The 21,956-nt window shown below is 28.9% G+C and overlaps 1 protein-coding gene across 5 annotated transcripts; it reads left to right on the top strand.

Moving 5' to 3' along the window:
* Positions 1-551: 551 nt before the first annotated feature.
* On the top strand, positions 552-20,681 carry LOC145192145 (uncharacterized). Of its 5 annotated transcripts, XM_090088714.1 has the most exons (13): positions 552-686; positions 956-1,073; positions 8,580-8,615; positions 8,956-8,991; positions 9,715-9,744; positions 9,937-10,026; positions 11,465-11,597; positions 13,921-13,991; positions 16,756-16,860; positions 18,809-18,858; positions 18,952-19,159; positions 19,380-19,427; positions 19,544-20,681. In XM_090088714.1, exons 1-13 carry the CDS (start codon positions 594-596, stop codon positions 20,566-20,568), a joined length of 2,043 nt encoding a protein of 680 aa, XP_089944840.1. In that variant the 5' UTR covers positions 552-593; the 3' UTR covers positions 20,569-20,681. The 5 variants fall into 5 exon arrangements, with proteins under 5 accessions (XP_089944840.1, XP_089944847.1, XP_089944863.1 ...); XM_090088721.1 differs by lacking the exons at positions 552-686; positions 956-1,073 and adding an exon at positions 7,309-7,453; XM_090088737.1 differs by lacking the exons at positions 552-686; positions 956-1,073 and adding an exon at positions 7,323-7,453 and having other exon boundaries at positions 8,956-9,082.
* Positions 20,682-21,956: the final 1,275 nt, after the last annotated feature.

Consider the following 21,956-nt stretch of genomic DNA (forward strand, 5'->3'; position numbering starts at 1 on the left):
TGCGGGCATTTAGACATTTTAATCCTGCTCAGAACTAATTATTTTCCATTTGCAAAGTAGTTAGAGCAAAGGCTACTAAGAAACTCATGATACTTTAAAGTTCCCTAAGTTTTTGAGTTGTGCTTCAAAACTGCACCTTCAGCGTCGTCCAATAATTTTTTAAATTGTATTTCTGTCGAGGGATTGAATAAGTTAACTCTTTGTCTCAAGTTTTTATGTAAACATATATATAAATATAAAATATCATATAAAACTAAAATGCTACTTCGTTACTTACGTGTTTTGGGACATCAGTTTTTTTAAACCACCCTTTTCAGGGACAGTTTTTCTTTCACAATTTCGTTAAAAGTTTTGATGTGTTTTTATCTTTTAATGTTTATTATCTTTTAATGTTTATTATCTTTTAATGTTTATTATCTTTTAATGTTTATTATCTTTTAATATTTATCATTTTTTATGCATTAAATTTTTATTGTGATTGGCAAAATTATTTTAGATATTAAAACCGGTAAATCTGGGTAACCTACAAAAATGTAAATAAATTGATGTAATGGGATTTTTTTAAAAGAGAAAAACTTAAAAGAACAAATCCTATGAACAATGCGCTTCATGCAACAGAATTGGAACAAAATCATCAAGTGCGCACAAAATGGATAATCCAACCTAAATGCGCTTCACAAGACGGAGTAAAAATGATTTAAAAGTTGTTATTCAATGTTTTTTTTAAATCTGAAAAGAATACACTACATATATTGTTAAAGATTGGATGCATCAGTAATAGTGCATATGTATTTTAATTACAGTAGTAATAGTAATCAGGCTATCAGTTTAATTTTTTGACGATCAAATGTGTAATTGCCTATTTAAGTAATTATTTCCAGGTGTTAAATATTTATCGTATAATTATTTGCAGGTGTTAAATATTTCTTGTGTAAATTTTGTGTCAATTTTGTAGATGAATTGTAAAATTTCTATGAGAATTGTATGCTTACTAATCATCGTGAACTTCTTTGTATGCTTACAAGCCAGAAGTCTCACATCAAATAAGAGCATAAAGAAAAAAAAGTTCCAAGGTAAGCATAAATTTTTTTTTCAAAATTTTTAAATAAAAAGCCACTTAAATATTAAATGATCCGGATTAATATCGTTCATGTGAAGTTTAACAAAATAAGTCAAAATCAATATATTTTTCATTGCATTCATTTGTCAAACAATAGCCTTTGAAGAGCTTTTTAAGAAGATAAAATATTCAGACAGCCTAAATATTCTTATTTTCTAATACATTTCATTTAGATTCTTTTTTTTATTCAATTTATTTTTAAATTAGATAGTAGTTTTACTTTTTAACTAAGTTTTTTACTTATTTTAAATCGTTTAGCGGAATTTTTACTTTTACTCAACGTAAAATAATTGTCTTTTTGTTTAGTAAACATGTTCACATAATGCATTAAATATTTCTAACCTTGGTCTGATAACCAGGATCTGATTAGAAAACTAATGGCGAAACCATTACATAAAGTCAAATGAGGTTTATTTTAGACGATCTCATGGTTTGCGCCTTTCCAAAGTTTTATTGATGAGGTAAAAATGGGATCTCTCTAAACCTTTTAACGGCCATATTTCTTGTATGCTGAGTAACCTCAAGATACAATCCAATTCGCAAGTTTTCCTATCCAATTTTTCCAATTCAATGTTTTTGCTTTGACAGCTTAATGCTCATGAATTAACATTTTTAATCAGCTTGGGCCATAAAAAACCTGTCATATCTAAAAACATTACAGCTTTACCATCGATATTCCTTATGTTTCTCAGCGTTATCTTCCTTATTAGACAGAACATCTAGGATGTTAAATAACTTTTTAATTGCCATTTTACTTTTTAGTGAATTGTTATACGGAATCTATCAATTCTGTAAAGTTTAATTGATTATATTTAGATAAAATAAAAATTTTAAAAATTTTAAACATTCATAAGTTACTGTCTCAAAGTGCCACAAATTGATTTACGTAGTTATTGAATTTAAGTAACAGTATATTCATGGCCTAATTTCAACGTAAAAAGGCAAAAATAAAGATTTTGTCTTTGTTTTTTTACTATTTTCTCGGCACAACTCTACAACTAACTGGTCTCTCAATGATCTATGCGCTCTCATAATGCTACATACTTAAGGTTGAAACCTTAAAATGAATTTTTTTAATTAATGGATTCAGAAACACTAAAATATGAGTGGCACACACCTGATAGACAACCATAATTAATAGCTTTAAGAGTGAAATTTTCTGGAATTTGTTCAAAATTTTTTTCCATGATAATAGAGGAAAAAAAAGAGAACGATCACGTCACTGCTACTGCATTACTTAATTATTACATGCAACTTTTTCATCTAATGGTAGACACTTAATAACACATGTGATACAAACTTAAAGTGCTCATAGGAACAAATATGATTAAAAATGGTAGCAACTAATTTATGATATGTTACGTGTTCCCACGGAAGTTTCTATAAAAGAAGATTTTAGTAAATCTTTTTCTTTTTCTCTTAAACGAGTCAAGTGACAATACTGTAGCTGAATGGGCAATACTAGGCCATCAGTGTATAGATGAAAATATAGAAAAAATATATATGTTTTAAAAATCTTATTAGTTTAATAGATTTTTTACTTTGGGATAAATTGTTTTTACCTTTGGCTAACTTGTTTTGCCGTCTAGGATTCCTGCGTTTTCAAATGAAGAAGCTTTTGCTCGCACCAAATCAATGCAGTTGTCGTAAGCTGAAACTGACTAAAAATTGTTTCCTTTCTAGACTGAGCGAAGTCACTTTTAATTTAAAATTGTGAAAAGGATATTCTTGACGATATTTTTTAAAAATGGATGATTGTATTGTTGAAAGATCGTCGTTAGCCAAACAATGCATAGTAAAATAATACGTGCATCAATAATGATTAAAAAAGTTTTAATTTAAAAAAATTTTCGCAAAGAAATTTGCTTAAACTTATATATTTACAATTAATCAGGCCCAAAATTGAGATTTTCTACTTAAAACGCCTCTTTAAAAGAATTTTAACCATTTATTCCAAATAACCATTGCTTATTATTTAAAAATCCTATTTTAAAATGGATTGAATTTTTTTCTTTTTTAGTTAACTTTGAAAGAATACTTCTCTTCAAGCACTTTTAAGAATATTTGCATAATTTTTGCTATTCAAACTTATAAAACTTATTTTTAACAAGGCCAATTTTCGTTTACTCTACAAAGTTTGTTCTGCACATCCCGAATAATAAATACTTGAATCGGTCCCGGTCGTACCTAGTTACATAAGTGTAATTAGAAGTGGTTATAATATATATATTTTTTTTCTTTTGGTTTGCACACTATATAACAGAATTACCTATCCGTTCAAAAATCTTTCTAGTCGTGCTGTAACTGAAAGAAATGTTTCCAAATTGTTTTTAGGAGCTTAATATATTGCAATAAGTAAAGACAATATAAAAACGGGGTTGCAGCTGACAAACTCACATTTAAAAAAAAAAAAATTCTTCGGAAGCTTTACTTCAGAGATGATAAACGGCAAAAATCTTCTCGCCTCCGCGTTTCTTCCGCAGCTATTGGCGGCCGCTTCCCAAAGCTTTTTTTGCCTGCAGAATGTTCTGGCTTCCACCTCCAGATGCTTCCGCCTCCCAATTGGAGGCCGCCGTTAGAACTTTGTTTTGGAGGCAGAATTTTTTGGATGCCACCGCCAATCGGGAGGCGGAAGCCACTGAAGGCGATCTCCAATTCAACTTGCCTCCAAAGTATCTTCTGACGGTGGCCCTCAGTGGCTTTCGCCTCCCGATTGGCGGCGGCATCCAAAACTTTCTGCCTCCAAAAATAAGTTCTCGCTGCTGCTGCCAATCGGGAGGCAAAAGCCACTGAAGGCGGTCTCCAAATCAACTTGCCTCCAAAATATCTTCTGACCGCGGCCCCCAGTGGCTTTCGCCTCCCGATTGGCGGCGGCCTTCAAAACATTCTGCCTCCAAAAATAAGTTCTCGCTGCTGCCGCCAATCGGGAGGCAGAAGCCACTGGAGGCGCACAGTGGAAAATAAAGGTGTGTTTCGGACCAAAAATCGATAACTTTTTTGTTACTAAAAATAGAGATTTGAAATTTTGCACAAATGTAAAGTAGTATATGACGCTTCTTGTGAAATACTCTTTATAAGAATTTTTTGTAATACAATATTAAAAATAAATAAATAAAAATCAAAAACTTCAAAATTGGCAGTTAGTTAATTTACACTTTAACACAATGCTTTACAAATATATGAAAATACCTTAAAATTATTAAAAACTACGAAAAATACATAAAGTGCTTACCTACTAATTATAGAAATATTTAAGACAGTTTCTTAATAACAATTTTTAAATAGTTGTTTTTATGAAATAATGTATAGGTATATTAAGGTGGTACCAGGGTAAAGGTAACTTTTTAACAAGAAATTGAAAACTATTAATAGACTTTAGCTCTTTTCTATTAATGAACAAAAAAAATATATAAAACAGTAGCCAAATAAAAAAATTTTAGTGATAACGTCATTAATTATGCGCATAATTAGTGTTATTTTACCCCCAAACCTTCTTATTCTTTCATCTAATATAACTAACTCAAAAAGAGTCAAAACTGCTTGAAAATTTGAACATGAATTCTTTGATGTATTTAGAATGTTGTCTATGAAACAGAATTTTTTAAAACATTTTTAATTTTACCAGGTTGACATTCGAACTTTAAGATATAAAATTAAGGGAAGTTTGGGACAAAAGCATGATAAAAATGAGTTTTAAATAAAAAATAACAAAAATTTGCTTCATAGACAACATTCGTAATATGTTCATCTTTAAATCTGCAAAATTTCAGCCCATTATCTATTTTCTATGAAAAGTTATTTTTTCTGAAAAATTGAGATTTAGCGAGATAAAAAGCGTTTCTAAGGTCGTTGTTATGAAGCAAGAACCAAACTGCTCTTTAAAAAAAGGCCAAATTTGATTAAAATTAAGAAGATTTTTGACTTTTTGCAAAACGCATATTGAAATAGGTAGATTTAAGAATTCAAAACATTAATTTTGGTATTTTTCAAAATTTTATCAAAAATAGCCGTTTTTTACCCTGGTACCACCTTAAAGGTACTATATCATAACTACATAGGGACTTTCAGTTCCTGAAATCAGTTCGTTGACTTTCAAAAGCTGCAGAGTATCTTCATCAAGTTCTTGCACATTTCACGCAAAGAGTTTATTTGGCTCTTTACTTCATCTACAATGGCTTTAGTTTTCTTGGAAGTCTCTTTGCAAAATTCAATGCATATAGGTCGACAAAAACGAACATATGAAGGTGCCGGATTTTGCCAAATAACTGCGCCAGTTACTTTATCAATTAGTTTGATAGGCACCAAAGAACTAGTAAACAAATTTGCATAAGAAATAAGTTCAGATTCCTCTGGAAGTTTCTGCTTGTATTGGCTTTGGCCAGAGGAACCATCACAGCCCCATTTACTATATGAAAGTAAATGCTTGAATTCAATACTGTACAGAGAATCTATGGTCAAAATTCTAGCTACAGTGTGATCCAATAAATCTTGCAGTTCCAGAATTTTCGCATGTGTGTTCGTAATTTCTATTGCAGAAGACGGTGGATAGCAGGTCTGTTTAATTTCTTGAATTTTACAATATGGTGGGAATATGGAACAGTTTCGTTCATTTGTCACCTTCCTCATATACAAATATTGTGCTTTTGTTAAATCTAAATCAATAAACACGCTGAGTGCTTCTTCATCAGTTAGCATATTTTTCTGGCTTGCGTTTTCCATAAAACTCAATGTTAATTTTTTTTTGTCTTTATCAGCAATCCTTAATCATTCCACAAGTTTTGCTTCTGCTTCTTCTCCTATTGAATGCAACGCCTGAAGATATGTATTCAAGATATGCTCCATCGTTTATTAAAAGACGGAATAATGTGCCTTTAAATACCACTAATGATGAAACACAAGTTGTCCTCAGAAAGTTGATAATTTTCTTTTAAAATTGTTGACAGTGCCTCAACTGTCATTCCTCCATCAATATAGGAAAGCAATAATTTACATTTCAAACACTTAAAAGTTGTCATTTTAACAAGTCACAAAAGTAACTTAAGTAATATTCAATAGTCAAACGAGTCGGTTTAATTTCCACTGTGAGTTTCTTATACTGATATAAATGTTTCAACTCTTTATATATTGGCAGTGTACATTCACCACAAAATGAGTGCAAAAATAAAAGAATGCCATGGTATCAATAAAAAATTGATAATAAATTTAAAAAAATATACCAAGCTATTGTTATAAATGAACAAAATTTGAAACCACGATAAAAAGCGGTTTTCTGTTTTTTTACTTTTATCACTCTTTTCTCGATAATTTCGTAAGCATGGGAATTTCGGCCTTCGAAATCGACGAAATTAAACGAAATTCGTGTTTCAATTTCGTATCGAAATTTATATTGAATTTCGAAAGACGAAATTTTTAAACATTACAAATTCACGAATTTCGAAATTAAAACTTATGTTTAATTTCGTGTCAATTTCGTTACTTTCAATGACCCAAAATTATACGAAATTTTTTCGCGAAATTAAACAATCCAAAAAATCGAAATTTCGTTCTCAATTTCGATCCGAAATTGAAACACGAATTTCGTTTAATTTCGTCGATTTCGAAGGCCGAAATTCCCATGCTTATAATTTCGGAAACCGCACGTTTCTGTAACTACCAAAAGTCTCAGTGAACTTGAAGAATATTTTTTTTTTTCATTTATTTTATTGTTCAAATAATTACTCCTAAACTGAACCATATAAGTAAAAATGTATAATTTTCTTAAAATCTCCATAACATGAGCTTTTCAAAAATGTATAATACTTTATACTTATTCCTAGAAAGTTTTATAGAAAATTCACTTTTAAAGTGATGAAGCGAACAGGTTTGAAATGAACATTCGCAAAAGTAATAAACAGTAGGGCTTCAAATCTTTTATTTTTACATAAAATTATGTGAAATTCCTGCATTATAGTAATGATTGACTATTAAACTATTAAATAAAATTGAAATATAATGATAGTAGCGACATTAGTAAAAAACATTTATGATATGCTGTTGCTCTACAATTTTCCACTGTGAGGCGGTCTCTAAACCAACTTGCCTCCGAAATATCTTCTGACGGCCGCCGCCAGTGGCTTCCGCCTCCAAAAAAAGTCGGCCTTTCGGCAGAAAGTTACTTTGCCGCCGGGAGGCGTTATCAACTCTGCTTTACTTTAAACGAGAATAACTGATAATCATGAGGTAACACACCAAAAAAACTGATCAGCCAGAAAACTTAAGTAACCATGGAGATTAAAATGTTGCATCAAAGTTGACGGAAAAGAAATCGTTAGAAAAATTTCATCTGTTACAATGGTAAAACTAAATTATTAATCATATTTGATAAAGTAATCAAAGAATCCGCTGTTAAAAAGTTGTCCATGAAAAATAGTTAATCTGTAGAAAAAGGGAATAGATTTGCACAAATAATTGATAGACTTCTGATTTATGTTGTAATTTCTCTGAATTTATGCTAATGAAACGTAATTCTAGTTAGTGCGTTTTGAATATGTCTTATTATAAAAAAAACTGCTGCTGTGGTCTCTAGATCACTCTTTAAAAAAGAAAAAGAAAAGGCTAAATTTTGCTTTAGCTTATATAAATTGTCTACTTTAGTCTATTTTACTGTAGTATTTATAAAATAATAGTAAAAACACTCATCAGAGGATTAATTACTGTGAAATTATAAAATAATGTTTTAAAACAAGCTATAGCAATAGATTTTATCAGGGAGCCCAGCTATTTTTAAATTTTACAACTCTATCCTATGTCCTTATTATTTATAAATTGCTTTAACTCTAAAAAAGACTTGCCTTCACATGTAAAGATGGTTTTGCAAATATGCATTTAAATAAAATGTTCTTTAAAATAGAGCTTCTTCTCCAGTCGTTTAATTTTTAGCTAACTGATATTATGAAATGTAAGAAGACTATGAAAATTAAAATAGCAAGTAAAATTTTCCCTAATCAAACACATTTGCATATGATTTGTTAATTGAAATGGGTTTTTGGATATAAATGCTAAAAAAGATCTGTATAAAATTTGTTTGTATAGCCTTTAGAGCATTACAGTTACAGACTGGAAATATTGGTTCATTTACAAAATCTAATTTTCAATGATATACAAATACACAAAGTTTATTATTTTAATCAAGTTGGTTTTTTTTTCTTAGTTTTGTTATTATTTATAAGTTTCAATTATAAATTTATACAGAGCTTTAAATTTATTGTTAAATAATTATATCAATTTAGTTAATAAATCACCTAACATAGCTTATACTTATTAATTTTACTTATAATTCTTAATTTAAAACTTTTGAAATAGAATTTTTACATCTTTGCAGCATTTTTTACTTTAATTTTAATGTTTAATTTTTAGATTTTATTTTATTTACATATTTGTTCAAAGCTTTATTAATTTTGTTTGGTATATCTATTTTTAGCGAAAAACAACCTTAACTCACCTGAAGTTATTAATGGTATTAATTTAATTTTTAATTCAGTTGTTAGTGGTATTAGTTTAATTTTTTTTTTATTTTAGAAATTTTGTATATCTATGTTAATTTTATTACTTTTATTTTATTTTAAATTATTAATGTTAGTTACAGATTTTTTCAAAGTTTTATTAGTTCTGTTTGGTACATTTACTTTTATTGAAAAACAATCTTAGTTTAGCTGAAGTTAATAATGTTGTTAATTTAGTTTTTATTTTTACATTAGTTTTCATATACTTAAAATAATAATAATAAATATAGTTATTAAAATAATGTTATAGTTATTAAAATAATGATGATGATAACTGATTTTATATTTTTCCAGATGAGGAGGACATCAATGAAATCAACCTAAAATATGGTGATATTTTTACTTCTATGTATAATATACAAATACTTTTCACATGTGTGAGTCTTTACTACTGATGTCCATCTGTGATATGTTTGTGCGAGTGAGTGTTAACTAATAACTGTATGCTTTTTAAAAGATTTTTCAAATCTGTAAATACAATACTGCTCTATTGTAAATAGTGAGTTCTAAATAACTGTTATTTTAAAATTAGCACGATAATACTTATTCCACATATTTTCATTCAATAGGATATTTAAAGTGTTTATTTCAATTGTAAGATTTAATGGTGCAGCAAGATTAAAACTAAACACATTAAACTAAACTCTGTGTGTCTGAGCATTTATGTGTAAATTTATATCTAAATAATGAAAGTTTCAGAATATTTTTTCAACTTATTAGAGATTCTATTAGTAGTTAAAAAATATTTCAGTAAAAGTGTGATTAAAAATGAGAGAAAATTGCTATCAAATTTTTACCAAATTGAAAGTTTATGGTTTTATAAATTATTGTTTGTAAAAAGAATTAAAACTTAATTTAAAGTTAACTGAATCATAAATCTTGATAATGTGCTAAAAATGAAATGCTTAAATAATGGAGAACACGTGCCAATATATTTGAAAATGGACTTAAAGTTTGTAGATATATTTTATAAGTTTGTTAGTTTTTTTTTGTTCTTAAATGTCATTACTGATACTTGATTTTTTTTTATTTACGTAATGATGAATCATCTAGGAATCTTGTCAGACATGAGATTTAAAGATGGTAAGAATTTTTATTGGGATTTTTATTTGATATCATTTGTACACAATTTGTAGAGGCTAGGTTTGTTTGGTCAAATGAACCCTTTGAAAAGATCTTTTCAAACATCTATTTTATAGCTGAATTTCTTATTACAGATCCATTTCATATTTTTTTAAGACTCAAATTTTACAGATACTGGTTTAAATCTTATAGGGAAAAAAAGAGATCTGTACCACTCATCTTGGATTGGTCCTAATGGGAAGCCTAAAATCCCATATACTTTGAAAATGGCACCAGGCAAAGGTACAATTGAAGTTAAAATTAGTTTATAAATATTATTATATACATTTTAGACAGACATGATTTTCTAAATGTGGACCTGGTCTCTAAACCTTCTGAAAGAAAAGTTTTACCAATCAAATAATTATCAAAAGAGATAAAAGTATGAACATATAATCAAAATTTGATCTTGAATTCAGAAATTACATTTAGAGTATTTTAATTACTTAAAATGGTCAACTCAATCAAAATATGAATCAGTCATTTGCTAAATTGATTAACTCCTTAAAACAAGGAGTGAAGATATAATGAAATAATTATATGGAAGTATTCATCTTTCTTTTATTGTTTTTTGTTTGTTTTTTTTTTAAAAACATTCTGTAAAAAATTTCTGAAATGCTATCAGTTTTTAATGTTTTGTTTGAAGATAAATTTTTGTTATTTAACATTTTTTGCTGTACTTGGGTAAAAATTACCAGCCATTTCATAGAAACACAACAATTTATTGCTGTTTTTTTCGGCAACTGAACCAATTGTTAGTCATAATGCTTTTATTAAATATCATTTTCTATTTTTAGATTATCACATCTACAAATAGAAAATGGTATCTGAATAAAGTATCGATTAGTACTTTTTTTCTTCATACAGTACTGAATAACTTCTAATTGGTTGCAATTAACCTTATACTGCCTAACCTCCATATACTTTACTTTTGTAAACTGTATAGTTAATGTATGTACTGATAATATACTGATAAAGAAACAGCAGACTATAAGTTATTACTTATATAAATAGTAATTATTGTATCTACTTATAAACTTTCTAGTGTGAAGATTTTTTAAACATTTTCTTCCTCATTTGTAATGAAGTCTAAGATTATATTTTCCACACATTGATCTTGTATTCTTATGACACATGATACATATTTCTTGATAACATTCATTTGGCTCATAGCCCTAGCCATTAAGCTAAACATCTGCTAGTGAATTTCCATGTATTCCATCTGTTGTCTGCAATCTTTTAGTTGATTTCATTTAAACTATTGTAATTTCTCATCTGAAATCTATTTAAAAAAAGGTTCCTTTTCATCCACATTACTTGGTTGCTTTTTTAATAAAATAGATCTTGTAAAGTCAGTTTTCTTTTTCCATCTTGAATCAGGGAAAACATTTTCTTCATGAGACTAATTTTGATGATCTATTTGAACCATCTGAAGAATGATTCAAATAATTCATCTGATGGTTCATCACAAAGATCTTTGTCAAGTTTTTAATAAATTGAAATAAAAATGTTTTTCTACAAATTTTACTAAACTTGATATAAATAAACTAATAACATTCAAATTAAAAATGACAATGCATAATTATGAAAATCTGAAATATAAGATAATTTAAATATTATCTTTTTGTAGTGTTCCCATATGGAATGTTGGGTGGTAAAAGGTTAATTCTTTGTGTTTTAGACTATAGTGCATTAATTAAACAGTCAATTGATATGATGAATGCCCATTTATTGAGTGGATGTAATCAGGCTAATGTTTGGGTATATCGAACTGTGGAGCCAGACTATGTTGAGTTTACATCTCAGTATGATGGGTAAGTAGAAATTGTATGTAAGTATTTACAAATTTATATATATTTTACTAAAGTACTGCATGATATTCAGTTTTAACAGAACTAGTTTATTGTATTTTTTTGTTTCTTATTTATTGTATAATTAAGCAGCCAGACATTTATAAATTCAGTTGTTGTTCATTAAAAAATCCACTTCTATGTTTTACCACAATGATATTATATATATTTGGGCCCATCAAAAAAAAAATCATATTTAAACATACTATGTGTATTGCTGATGATGGTGTGTGTTTAGTATCCTTATAGTTTTTGTAATTTATTGTTTTTGGCTTGAAGTTCTGAAAAATCTTTGAAAGAGAAGTGTTCCTTTTAGGAGGAAGAATAGAGGTGTTGGCTAATACTAAACTTCTAAATGGTAAAAATGCTTTAAAGTATTACCATTACAAATTTCTCATGAAGTACAAGCAAAGTTTCATTGTCACATCCAGTGATTCGAGCTCTTCTTCCCTAAACAATAAATTTAGAGAGAATCTATCTAGATTTATGGAATTTTTTGTTTACAATAAAAGTAGTGACTTTAGAAGCTGAAAAGCAAGAAATTAGAAAAATTTAAGAACTACATGCATGTTACAAAAATTAAAAAGAGGGAAAAGTTTATAAACAAGTTAGATGAGTTATTTGATATTGTTTGTAAAACTGTAACAAGCAAATTCTGAAAGATATTTAATGGTAAAAAGAATTTTGAACATGCTGATCTAAATGAGGAAACATATAAATATTTTGTTATTCCTAAAAAGAAAACTGGGCATTTGGATTTCATACCTCTCCTTATTCCAAAGCAATTGGGAAGAATATATGAATTATTTTGTTAAAGTTTATAATTTCTTCAACTGTAGCATTAGTAATACCAGCTATTATTATAATTAATAGTGGAGGTAGTATTGATGATTTCTCAATATTACAGAGCAGTTTGCAGAGACAGAAAATCAATAAGTTAACGAATCAAAAAATCAAAAATGAGTTTAAAAATATTGTCAAAGAACATTTTGATTCAAAAATAATAACAAAAATTGCAGGTTAGTGGGGAAAAATAATTGAGAGAGTGACTTTTATCATTACTTATCCAGGCATTCCTGATGCTCATATTGATTTTGTTTTTGTTGACAATGGTAAAACAAACACTTAAGCAAAATCAGTTAAAAAAATCCTTGAAGAATAGGAACTAATTGGTATGGTTAAATTTCCCTCATTTAATACAAGTGCTGCTAACACTGGATCCTTAAATAATGCTTTTACACAGCTAGAGAAGTTATAAATACCTTATCTAACTCAGTATTGCTTGGCTTGGTGGATAAATAACCAACTCCAAGTTTCGTATGGCTATGGCTTGTCATGATGCCTTGTCTCAGGACCTACAAGTCATGCTTATTCTGCTAACGCATGCTTTAATTCAATTCAGAATCATTTCTAACTGAAAGATTTATTATTCTGTCTCATTAATGGTGACTTACTATATGGTTTTTCTATAAGTCCAAAGTGGAGGGCTTAGCAGTGTACTTATGAAGTTAAAATTTTCCATGGGTCTTGCTTACACCTAAATTCATGATATAAGTTACCATGGTATTTTTGAAAATATTTCAGACTTTTTTTCAGGTCCCTAATAACTACAAAACCTTATTTTATAGGAAAAAGTGACTTTCAAACCCAAAATGCAAGGCTTACCAGTGCATTTTATCTAAAGAGTCTAAAGATTTCCAGGAGCCATGATAGTAACAAACTGACAGAAGAGATGGAAACTTTTATAAATCACAGAACATAAAATAGTGCTGTGAATGTAGCTATTTTATGAATGAGCATAACTTTGCATAATGATAAATTAAGGCAATTTTTAGGGAATGATTGATAAAAAAGATTTATATTAAAGGTTTATTCCTCATGCAAAAAACCAAAAGTCTCTTAATTCACCATCCAACTTGTTGTCTTTCAATTTTTTGCGAACAAAAATGGAGATTGTCTCTTTTTTCATCTCCATTTTTAAGAAAATCTCATTAACTTTTACTTCTTTTTCAGTGATTCACCCTTACATTTCAATTTTTTTTTCTCTATTCATCTTGTATTTGATCATACTCTGTGGATTTATATCTTAGAAAAAAACATTAAAAATATCAACCTAGTATGTTGATCAGTGTTGCTTGGAATCCTTCCTTTATCTGTTTTATCTTTTAAAACAGATAAGGAAGCATGGTAACTAATTCATAGACTTCTACAGACCTTTTATTTCCCCTTAAAGTAAAGCGTTTGAGGTTTTTCTTTAGCATTTTTAAGTTTTAATTTTATTTTACAGATGTTGGAGTGATGTTGGTAAGCAAGGTGGAAAGCAGACATTGAACATAGGAACAGGCTGTTCACGCACAGGTTTACTTATCTGCTATTTCCATTTTAAAACTTTTTTTAGCAAATGTCAGTCAGTTTTATAAGGCTCTCTGATACTTTTCTATATTATGATAATAATTGTGTTAATCAATTATCTTTAGAAATGTAAAATAATCTGTTCTAAATATTAAATAAACTTTTTGAAGAAAATTATGAGCTTAGACCAAGGTTAGCAAAGGAAAATATCATTTTTCATTGAGACCTACACACAAAATTTTTGCAATCATGTTTTTTATTAAATGATATATTGCAGCTGTGGATGGATATTTTACAAACAAACCAGAATTTTTTTAAAATGATGGAACACTATGCTCCAGAGGTATGATTCCTCCCCACATTAAAGTTTTTTTTATTTATATTTAATTGCATATAAGGTAAGTATGGGTATTAAGGCCCGGCGGGTAATAAGGCCCACTAATCCAAAGTTAGGGAAAAAATAAATTGTGAAATTTTTTTTCGACATTAAAATATTAGAGTTATCTGGTTTTATCACTGGCAGCAAAAAAAAATCAGCATTTCTTTACCGCGCGTTCGACAAAGCAAGATTACTTTGTTAGTTTCGTCAAAAATTGCTTAAGTCTAATTTTTAAGATACATGTTTTTACATTTTAAAATATTTTATAAAGCTTCTATTTTTTTCAATTGCATTTATTTGCATTAAGTACTTATTCGTTATCATTACTCATCATGTAATATTTATGCAAGTGTTTAAACAAAAGGATACATTATCGATAAACGTAACAGGTTCAAAGCGGGTAATAAGGCCCACTAAAAATCGGGTAATAAGGCCCAAACACGAGGTCAGCGGTAATAATAAAAGAAATGCGCTAAACTTTAGTTTAGCGTTACAAAAGAATTTATTAAGAAAAGTAATTAAAACAAACAACTTGAAACTGACTTAAGTTTAGCGTAAATAAAAGAAATAGTTAAGAAAAGTAATTTATACAAACAATAAACAACAAACTTTAGTGTAAATAAATAAAATTGTTAAATATTAGTTACAAAAACGTTGTTGTTCTGGAATTTATAGATTTTATACTTTTACTACTTTTGAAAAAATTTATTTTTTACTTTTTAATCAATTTATAAAATGTTGTTTTTTAAAAGAAAAAATTATATATTTATTTTTATAGACTTAAATACTATTTATTAAAAAAATATATATTTAAAATATTGTCTTTGGAAATGGCAACTGCTAATGGAAAAAGTAGGGCTAATTGGACAGAAGGTCAATTGCAGGAGGCTTTTAAAGCATGGGGTATGATTCTGAAGATGAGGAAGAATTAGTATGTCCATTCTGCGAAGAATGTTTTTCTTTGTAACATTTCTTTATTGAATTTTTTAATTTTCTGTTGTTATTCACTGTTGTATAAAAAATTGTTTCTTTTAAAGTATATAAATATGCAAGATTACTTATTATTTTATAAATGTGAGATAAACTGTGCATTAAAAGAATGTTTCCAAACTTTTTTCTGGTTTTTCTTTATTTATTTTTTGTATTTTTTACATGGGCCTTATTACCCCCATAAGGGGGTAATAAGGCCCAATTAAGGTATGCTACAAAAACATGAATAACTTTTGTTATAATTATTTCCTCAATATGCAGATAAGATTTTTACATCAAGGAATGATTAATCTTAAGCAGCAATCAAAAATATTTTTTTAAACTTAATTTTTAAAGCCTAAATGACCAAAAGTCTGTTAGGTGGGCCTTAATACCCATACTTACCTTATAAATAATTCTCATGTTAGGTAATAATATGAATTTTATATCTATTCATGACTAATTAACTGTTTGATTATCTTTATTTGTTTTTTATTATCAATTTTATAAAAGGCAAGAACTCATTTTATAGTTTTACAAAAGGAAAGAGCTTGTATCTCAATGAACTTTTAAACATTTGAAAGCAAATTTTTTTTAAAAGTGAATTTTAAAACCTTAAAATGTTTTTTTTTATAAATAAATAAATTTTCTATATTACCTGTTTATATTTTTCAATACATAGACAGTTGGATTTGTTTGGTCATAATTATCCTTTTTATTTATGGGCTTATTGAAACTCAGTTTTGCAACTAAATATCAGAAGTTAATTATTCTGCATTAAGATATTTTTTGTTTTGATTAACCATCAAATTAGTAAAACAATTTCAAATGTTTCAGATATATCAAAAGGTATTAATGTTAATGTTTCTGAACTGAAAAAAAAAAGCGAAAGGTTGTGTCTAAAATGTTGTGAAGCTGTTACTTTCATATTTGTTCACTACTGTGGGAAAGCTGTAAAAAATTTAGTTAATCAGCATATGGGTTGGGATCAGCAAGTGCAGAATGTGCACTTCATTGCTTCAAGTGTCTTAAAAATCAAAATGAAACAAAAATTTTTTTAGAGGTGAAAAGTTCATGTTTGCTATAGTAAATAATTGACCATAGTAGATGGGATTCAAAAAAAAGACTGGTTTTAATCACAAAAAAGTGACTGATCTTAATCATGTTTCTTTTGGAAAAATTATGGAGCTTATTAAATGTTTAGAACTATCCTGAAATCAAACCAAGAAAATGTGTTCTCTGTTTACAAAGATTTGATCCATTGAAGGAAATTTTATATATATATATATATAATATATATATATGTATATATATATATATATATATATATATATATATATATATATATATATATATATATATATATATATATATATATATATATATATATATATATATACTATATTTGTGTGTGTAATTTAGGTGTAGTTTTGCATGAAATGCTTCATTCTGTTGGTTTTCTTCATGAACATGCTCGATGTGATCGTGATCTTTACATTGAAGTAATATTTGACAACATTCAAGAGGGTATGTAAAACTTTGACTAGTAAGATTAGTTTATATTGTATATGGTTTACATAAGTTGCACTCTGCAGATGGTGAGAATAGGGGGATCAGGCAGATTATTGAACCAAATCACTCAAGCCTATTGTAAATGGCCAAAAATTTTGTCATCTAGACAATCCTATTAATAAGTAAATGAACCTGAAATACAATAATAGGTCAAATAGTTTTAATAATAGGTCTGACGTTTTTATAAGAGACAAAGTTTATTTAAAGATTATAATGCTGCCTTGTTTGGTTTGCGTAGGTTGACAGTTGAGCAATCTAATGTTTGTAAAAAAAATGTATACTGTGTTGTCTGTTTGTGTAAAGATCAAAAAATATCAATTTTATTACTACGCTCATCAAATACGCTAAATAAAATGTTTCAAGTGGTTAGAATTTAATTATATACGTATCATCAAGCTGAACAACCCTCTAAAACTACAGCAAGTAATTAATGAACAGCTTAAGGGTTATCTTTTACTTTAAGGGTTATCTCTTACTTTAAGGGTTATTCCTTGATCCTCATTCCTTGGTTATTTTGTATTACATCATTTACTAGTCAAGCACTCATTGTAAAACACATGTAGATAGAAAAGGGTAATGTTAACTCATACTTGTAAATAGTGATTATAAAGTATTGAATTTAACTATAATATTTATCTGTGGTTAAGATATTTGAACTGTGGATGTATCAAATAAATTTAATGTAAAAAAAGAACAGGTAGTTTTATTAGTACTGATTTTATAAATATATTTGTGTGGCATTTTTGCTGTTAGCTAGCAATCATTAGAAAATTTTTGATTCAACAGAGTAAAAAGTAATATTAAACAGTCTATAGAAAACAAGGCCAAGATGATAAAACTTCGAGCCTTCATTCAAGGATACAAGAACTCAGCTTAAGAATTTGTTTTTGGATGGTTTGTCATTATCAAATGATTTTAGACTGAAAGTCATTTTGATTATTGTCATGTTAATTTTTTTCTGTTATTTGAAATTCTATTTGAAACAAAACAGGTAGTTATCTTTTTTCCCCAAAATCTAATTGTAATTGTCAGAAGCATATGGAAAACTAAATGGTAAAGGTTACCAAAGTGTAAAAAATTGATGTGTCATCTATTCTGGTGTGACAGATTCTTAGTTTCAAAGTTTGCTTTCCTGATTTGTTTATTGCATACTGACTCTTTTTTAAATGCAAGTGACCACTGCAAGCAACAAATGCAGCTTCTCAGGTTGAAGCTGATAGAAATCTACCTTCAATCTACAACAAGTCATGAAAGATGATTGGCTTGAGAAGAGTAATATAAAAAATATCCTATGAACATTTGTTAATCCAAAAGCTCAAAAAACATGGGTCATATTTATTGTAAATGTGTAATTTGATGAAGTATAGAAGTTACCTTACAAGGCATTAAGTTTTGATTTTATACTTGAGTTCAAAAAGCATTGTTTAGTTGGTCCATTAAGTGACTACCAAATATGACTTTAAAAAATGTTCAGCCTTACATTGTTTTTTCAATTGTTTCCAAGTACTACCTAGGCTTCCAGACCCTACTTTGGAACTTGGGTTCCTTAAAAAAATGGCTATGTCACAGTGTTTAGAGCAAGTTGAGTTAAAAAAAAAAAAAACACCAACTTCATGAATTGTTTTTTTTTTTTTTTTTTTCTGTTAAAATACAATTTCATATTGTGTTTCTTTGTTAGAGTTCAACTTAAACTATTCTCACATGTTTTTGACCTTCTTTTCTGCTTCTTTATTTGGTGTTTAAGTTATGAATTTATTGAATTTGCACACGAATTTATGAAATACTGTTTTATTATTAAATTCTCTGTAAATTTTCATTAATAGGCTTTTTAAATATAGATTTCTTACAAAGTATTTTTTTTTTGCTAAATGACATTTAAGTAACACTTTCTTCATAATCTCAGAGTACTGGGACCAGTTTTATAAGCAGCCATTTCGAAACACATTTGCTACTGTAAGTGTTTTTACATGATTTTTAAAGATTTATTTCTATTCTCTATTTTCATTGGTTTTTAAATTTAAGCCTTTTAATTGTTTTATTGTGTAGACCTACGACATATTCTCAATAATGCAATACAACCCGTGGTCTTTCAGCATATATAATAAGACCGATAGAACTGATAAAACTAGAGTAATTAGAATTAGACCAGAGTATGCAAATTTAACAATGGCACAGCAAATTTATACTGTTGGTCGAGTCAATGACCTAAGTGAAAGTGATAAGGCTGATCTATTTGTCATGCTTGGATGCAAGAGTATGAAATTTTTTTGTGATAATTTAGTACATTTTTTTCTGCTTGAACATTTAAAGGACACAAATGAACAAATTAAGTTTGTTTGTGTTGTAGATGTTTTTTTCAATTCCCTTAACACTTCTGTTTTGTTAAAAATATTTATTTAAAAATTTTTGCAAGCTTTTTTTTTCAAAGCTTTTACATGAATCAAATTTGGGTTTTTGAATTTTTGACAATTTAGAACCCAATTGCACTGTGTCTTGCGTCGACGTTAGTACTTGCCCGGGAGGTAATATAGTTGAATGTTAAAAATAATCCGCACAATACCCACACAGAACACACACAAAACACTCACACCAAACACAACTGTTTTGTTGTTCTTTTTCTAATTTGAACATTTTTTAGTGCCAAAACCACCAACACCCTTGACAACAACCACCACCCCGCCGAAATCTACAACCCCCCCTGTAACAACTACCTCAGTTAGATATACAAGTAGTTTTACAACCACCGCTCAGCCAACAACGACTACTAAGCCTACAACCACCACTAGTAAACCTACGAACACCGCTCAGCCAACAACGTCTACTAAGCCTACAACCACCACTAGTAAACCTACGACCACCGCTCAGCCAACAACGACTACTAAGCCTACAACCACCACTAGTAAACCTACGACCACCGCTCAGCCAACAACGACTACTAAGCCTACAACCACCACTAGTAAACCTACGACCACCGCTCAGCTAACAACGACTACTAAGCCTACAACCACCACTAGTAAACCTACGACCACCGCTCAGCCAACAACGACTACTAAGCCTACAACCACCACTAGTAAACCTACGACCACCGCTCAGCCAACAACGACTACTAAGCCTACAACCACCACTAGTAAACCTACGACCACCGCTCAGCCAACAACGACTACTAAGCCTACAACCACCACTAGTAAACCTACGACCACCGCTCAGCCAACAACGACTACTAAGCCTACAACCACCACTAGTAAACCTACGACCACCGCTCAGCCAACAACGACTACTAAGCCTACAACCACCACTAGTAAACCTACGACCACCGCTCAGCTAACAACGACTACTAAGCCTACAACTACCACTAGTAAACCTACGACCACTGCTCAGCCAACAACGACTACTAAGCCTACAACCACCACTAGTAAACCTACGACCACCGCTCAGCCAACAACGACTACTAAGCCTACAACCACCTCTAGTAAACCTACGACCACTGCTCAGCCAACAACGACATCTAAACTCACAACCTCCTCTCAGTTAACAACAACTTCAACAGCAACACCGAAACCCAATGGCAGGATGCCAAAAAAATCAAATATTAAAGAAGAAGTTGCTACTTTAATTGATGATATTGATCAACTTTTAGATGGTCTCAGTGATCGCTTAAACTAATAAACTTAAGTATCTTCTAAAGTATTTCTTACTAATTCCATCTTACTAATTGGACTCATTTTCTATAAATGTATTTCTGTTGTGTATTAAGTGTTGATTTAAATTTCTGTCAATTGTGCATTCTTCTTTGTTATTCCGATTTCTTAACAGAGGAAATATACGAATTTAATTACTTAAAATATTTGCCAAAAAAATGTTAGCGTAGTTCTTAAAAAACGTTTTCTCGACAAAAACTTCCTGAATTTTGAACGGCTTAAGAAATAAAAATTGTATCTTTTCTGACTTTTTTTATATCTGGAGTAATACAAAAAAAAAAACGTCATTAAGCTATGTTACAAAACGGGTATAGAAGTCAATTAAGAGCTTCATTGATAGGTGAGATTAGAATCCTTATTTAGGTGTCTCTAATCCATAATTATCTCTAATCTATCATCATAATCCATTATCCTGCACTGAGCGTCAACAACTGTTTCTGAGTCCCTGAAAAGTTTATTGTTGTAGTTTTGAATTCGATTTGGATTAAATTCAAGTACAATTAAAAAATGCTGCAGATTATGTCCCTAGATTTGCCCCTTAGTTATATCTATTTTTTTTTTTTTTTACAAAACGCAACAAAAATATTTCTCTTGATCATCTTTTACATAAAAACCGTAAACCTGCTAATGCAATTATTGGAAAGAAGGAATTTTTTTAAAAATATATTTTGGCGAAAAATCTCAACAAATATTTTAATGAAAGTATTAGAGTTTTCGTGAAGAGACAACAAAACAGTGGAGCATATTAAAGATATAATTAAAAAAATCTGGTAACCCACCTACAAGAAGAAATAACATACTTAACATGATGAAATTTACGTATCCAAAGCTTTTGTGCGGTTCCAGACCACTTAATAAACTCTTGCGCGAATGAAATGATAAAAGTTGATGAAATACTACGACAATTTCGCTGTGTTAAAAGACCGAAATAATAGTTATTGTGATATCAAACAATCTGTTTTATTGTTATTAAGTATTTTTCAAGTTTGTTTCAGCGTCTACACAGCTAGGCAGAGTGTGCCAAAATACCCAAATACTGGTGTTTCATAACGCTTATTTTTCATTTTTTTAATTATTATACGCTGCCATTATTTCAAATTAACTTTACTAAATCATATTACTTTGTATTAATATTGTTTCTTTAGTTCAAACTTTAAAGCAGTTCAACGTAAGTGTAATCCTACGATTTTATTTATGAACAGCAGAAAAATTTTGATAATTTTTTATATAAAACCTTTTAGGCTTAGGCATAAAATGATTTTTTCTCCAATAATAATTAATATTTCATTTAATATTTCAGCTTTTATTTATTTAATATTTCCAAACTATTAATATTTTATCCAAATTCTGTAA

Source organism: Hydra viridissima, unplaced genomic scaffold, assembly GCF_058129835.1.
Source record: "Hydra viridissima isolate aposymbiotic clone 2 unplaced genomic scaffold, HvirCarnegie_v1 scaffold_1, whole genome shotgun sequence".
Taxonomy (NCBI): domain Eukaryota; kingdom Metazoa; phylum Cnidaria; class Hydrozoa; order Anthoathecata; family Hydridae; genus Hydra; species Hydra viridissima.

Coding starts and splice junctions, on each gene's coding strand:
- LOC145192145 (XM_090088714.1), top strand. CDS start 594: ATGAACAATGCGCTTCATGCAACAGAATTGGAACAAAATCATCAAGTG. Junction 11,598..13,920: donor TTTACATCTCAGTATGATGG/GTAAGTAGAAAT, acceptor TTTATTTTACAG/ATGTTGGAGTGATGTTGGTA. Junction 16,861..18,808: donor ATTTGACAACATTCAAGAGG/GTATGTAAAACT, acceptor TCATAATCTCAG/AGTACTGGGACCAGTTTTAT.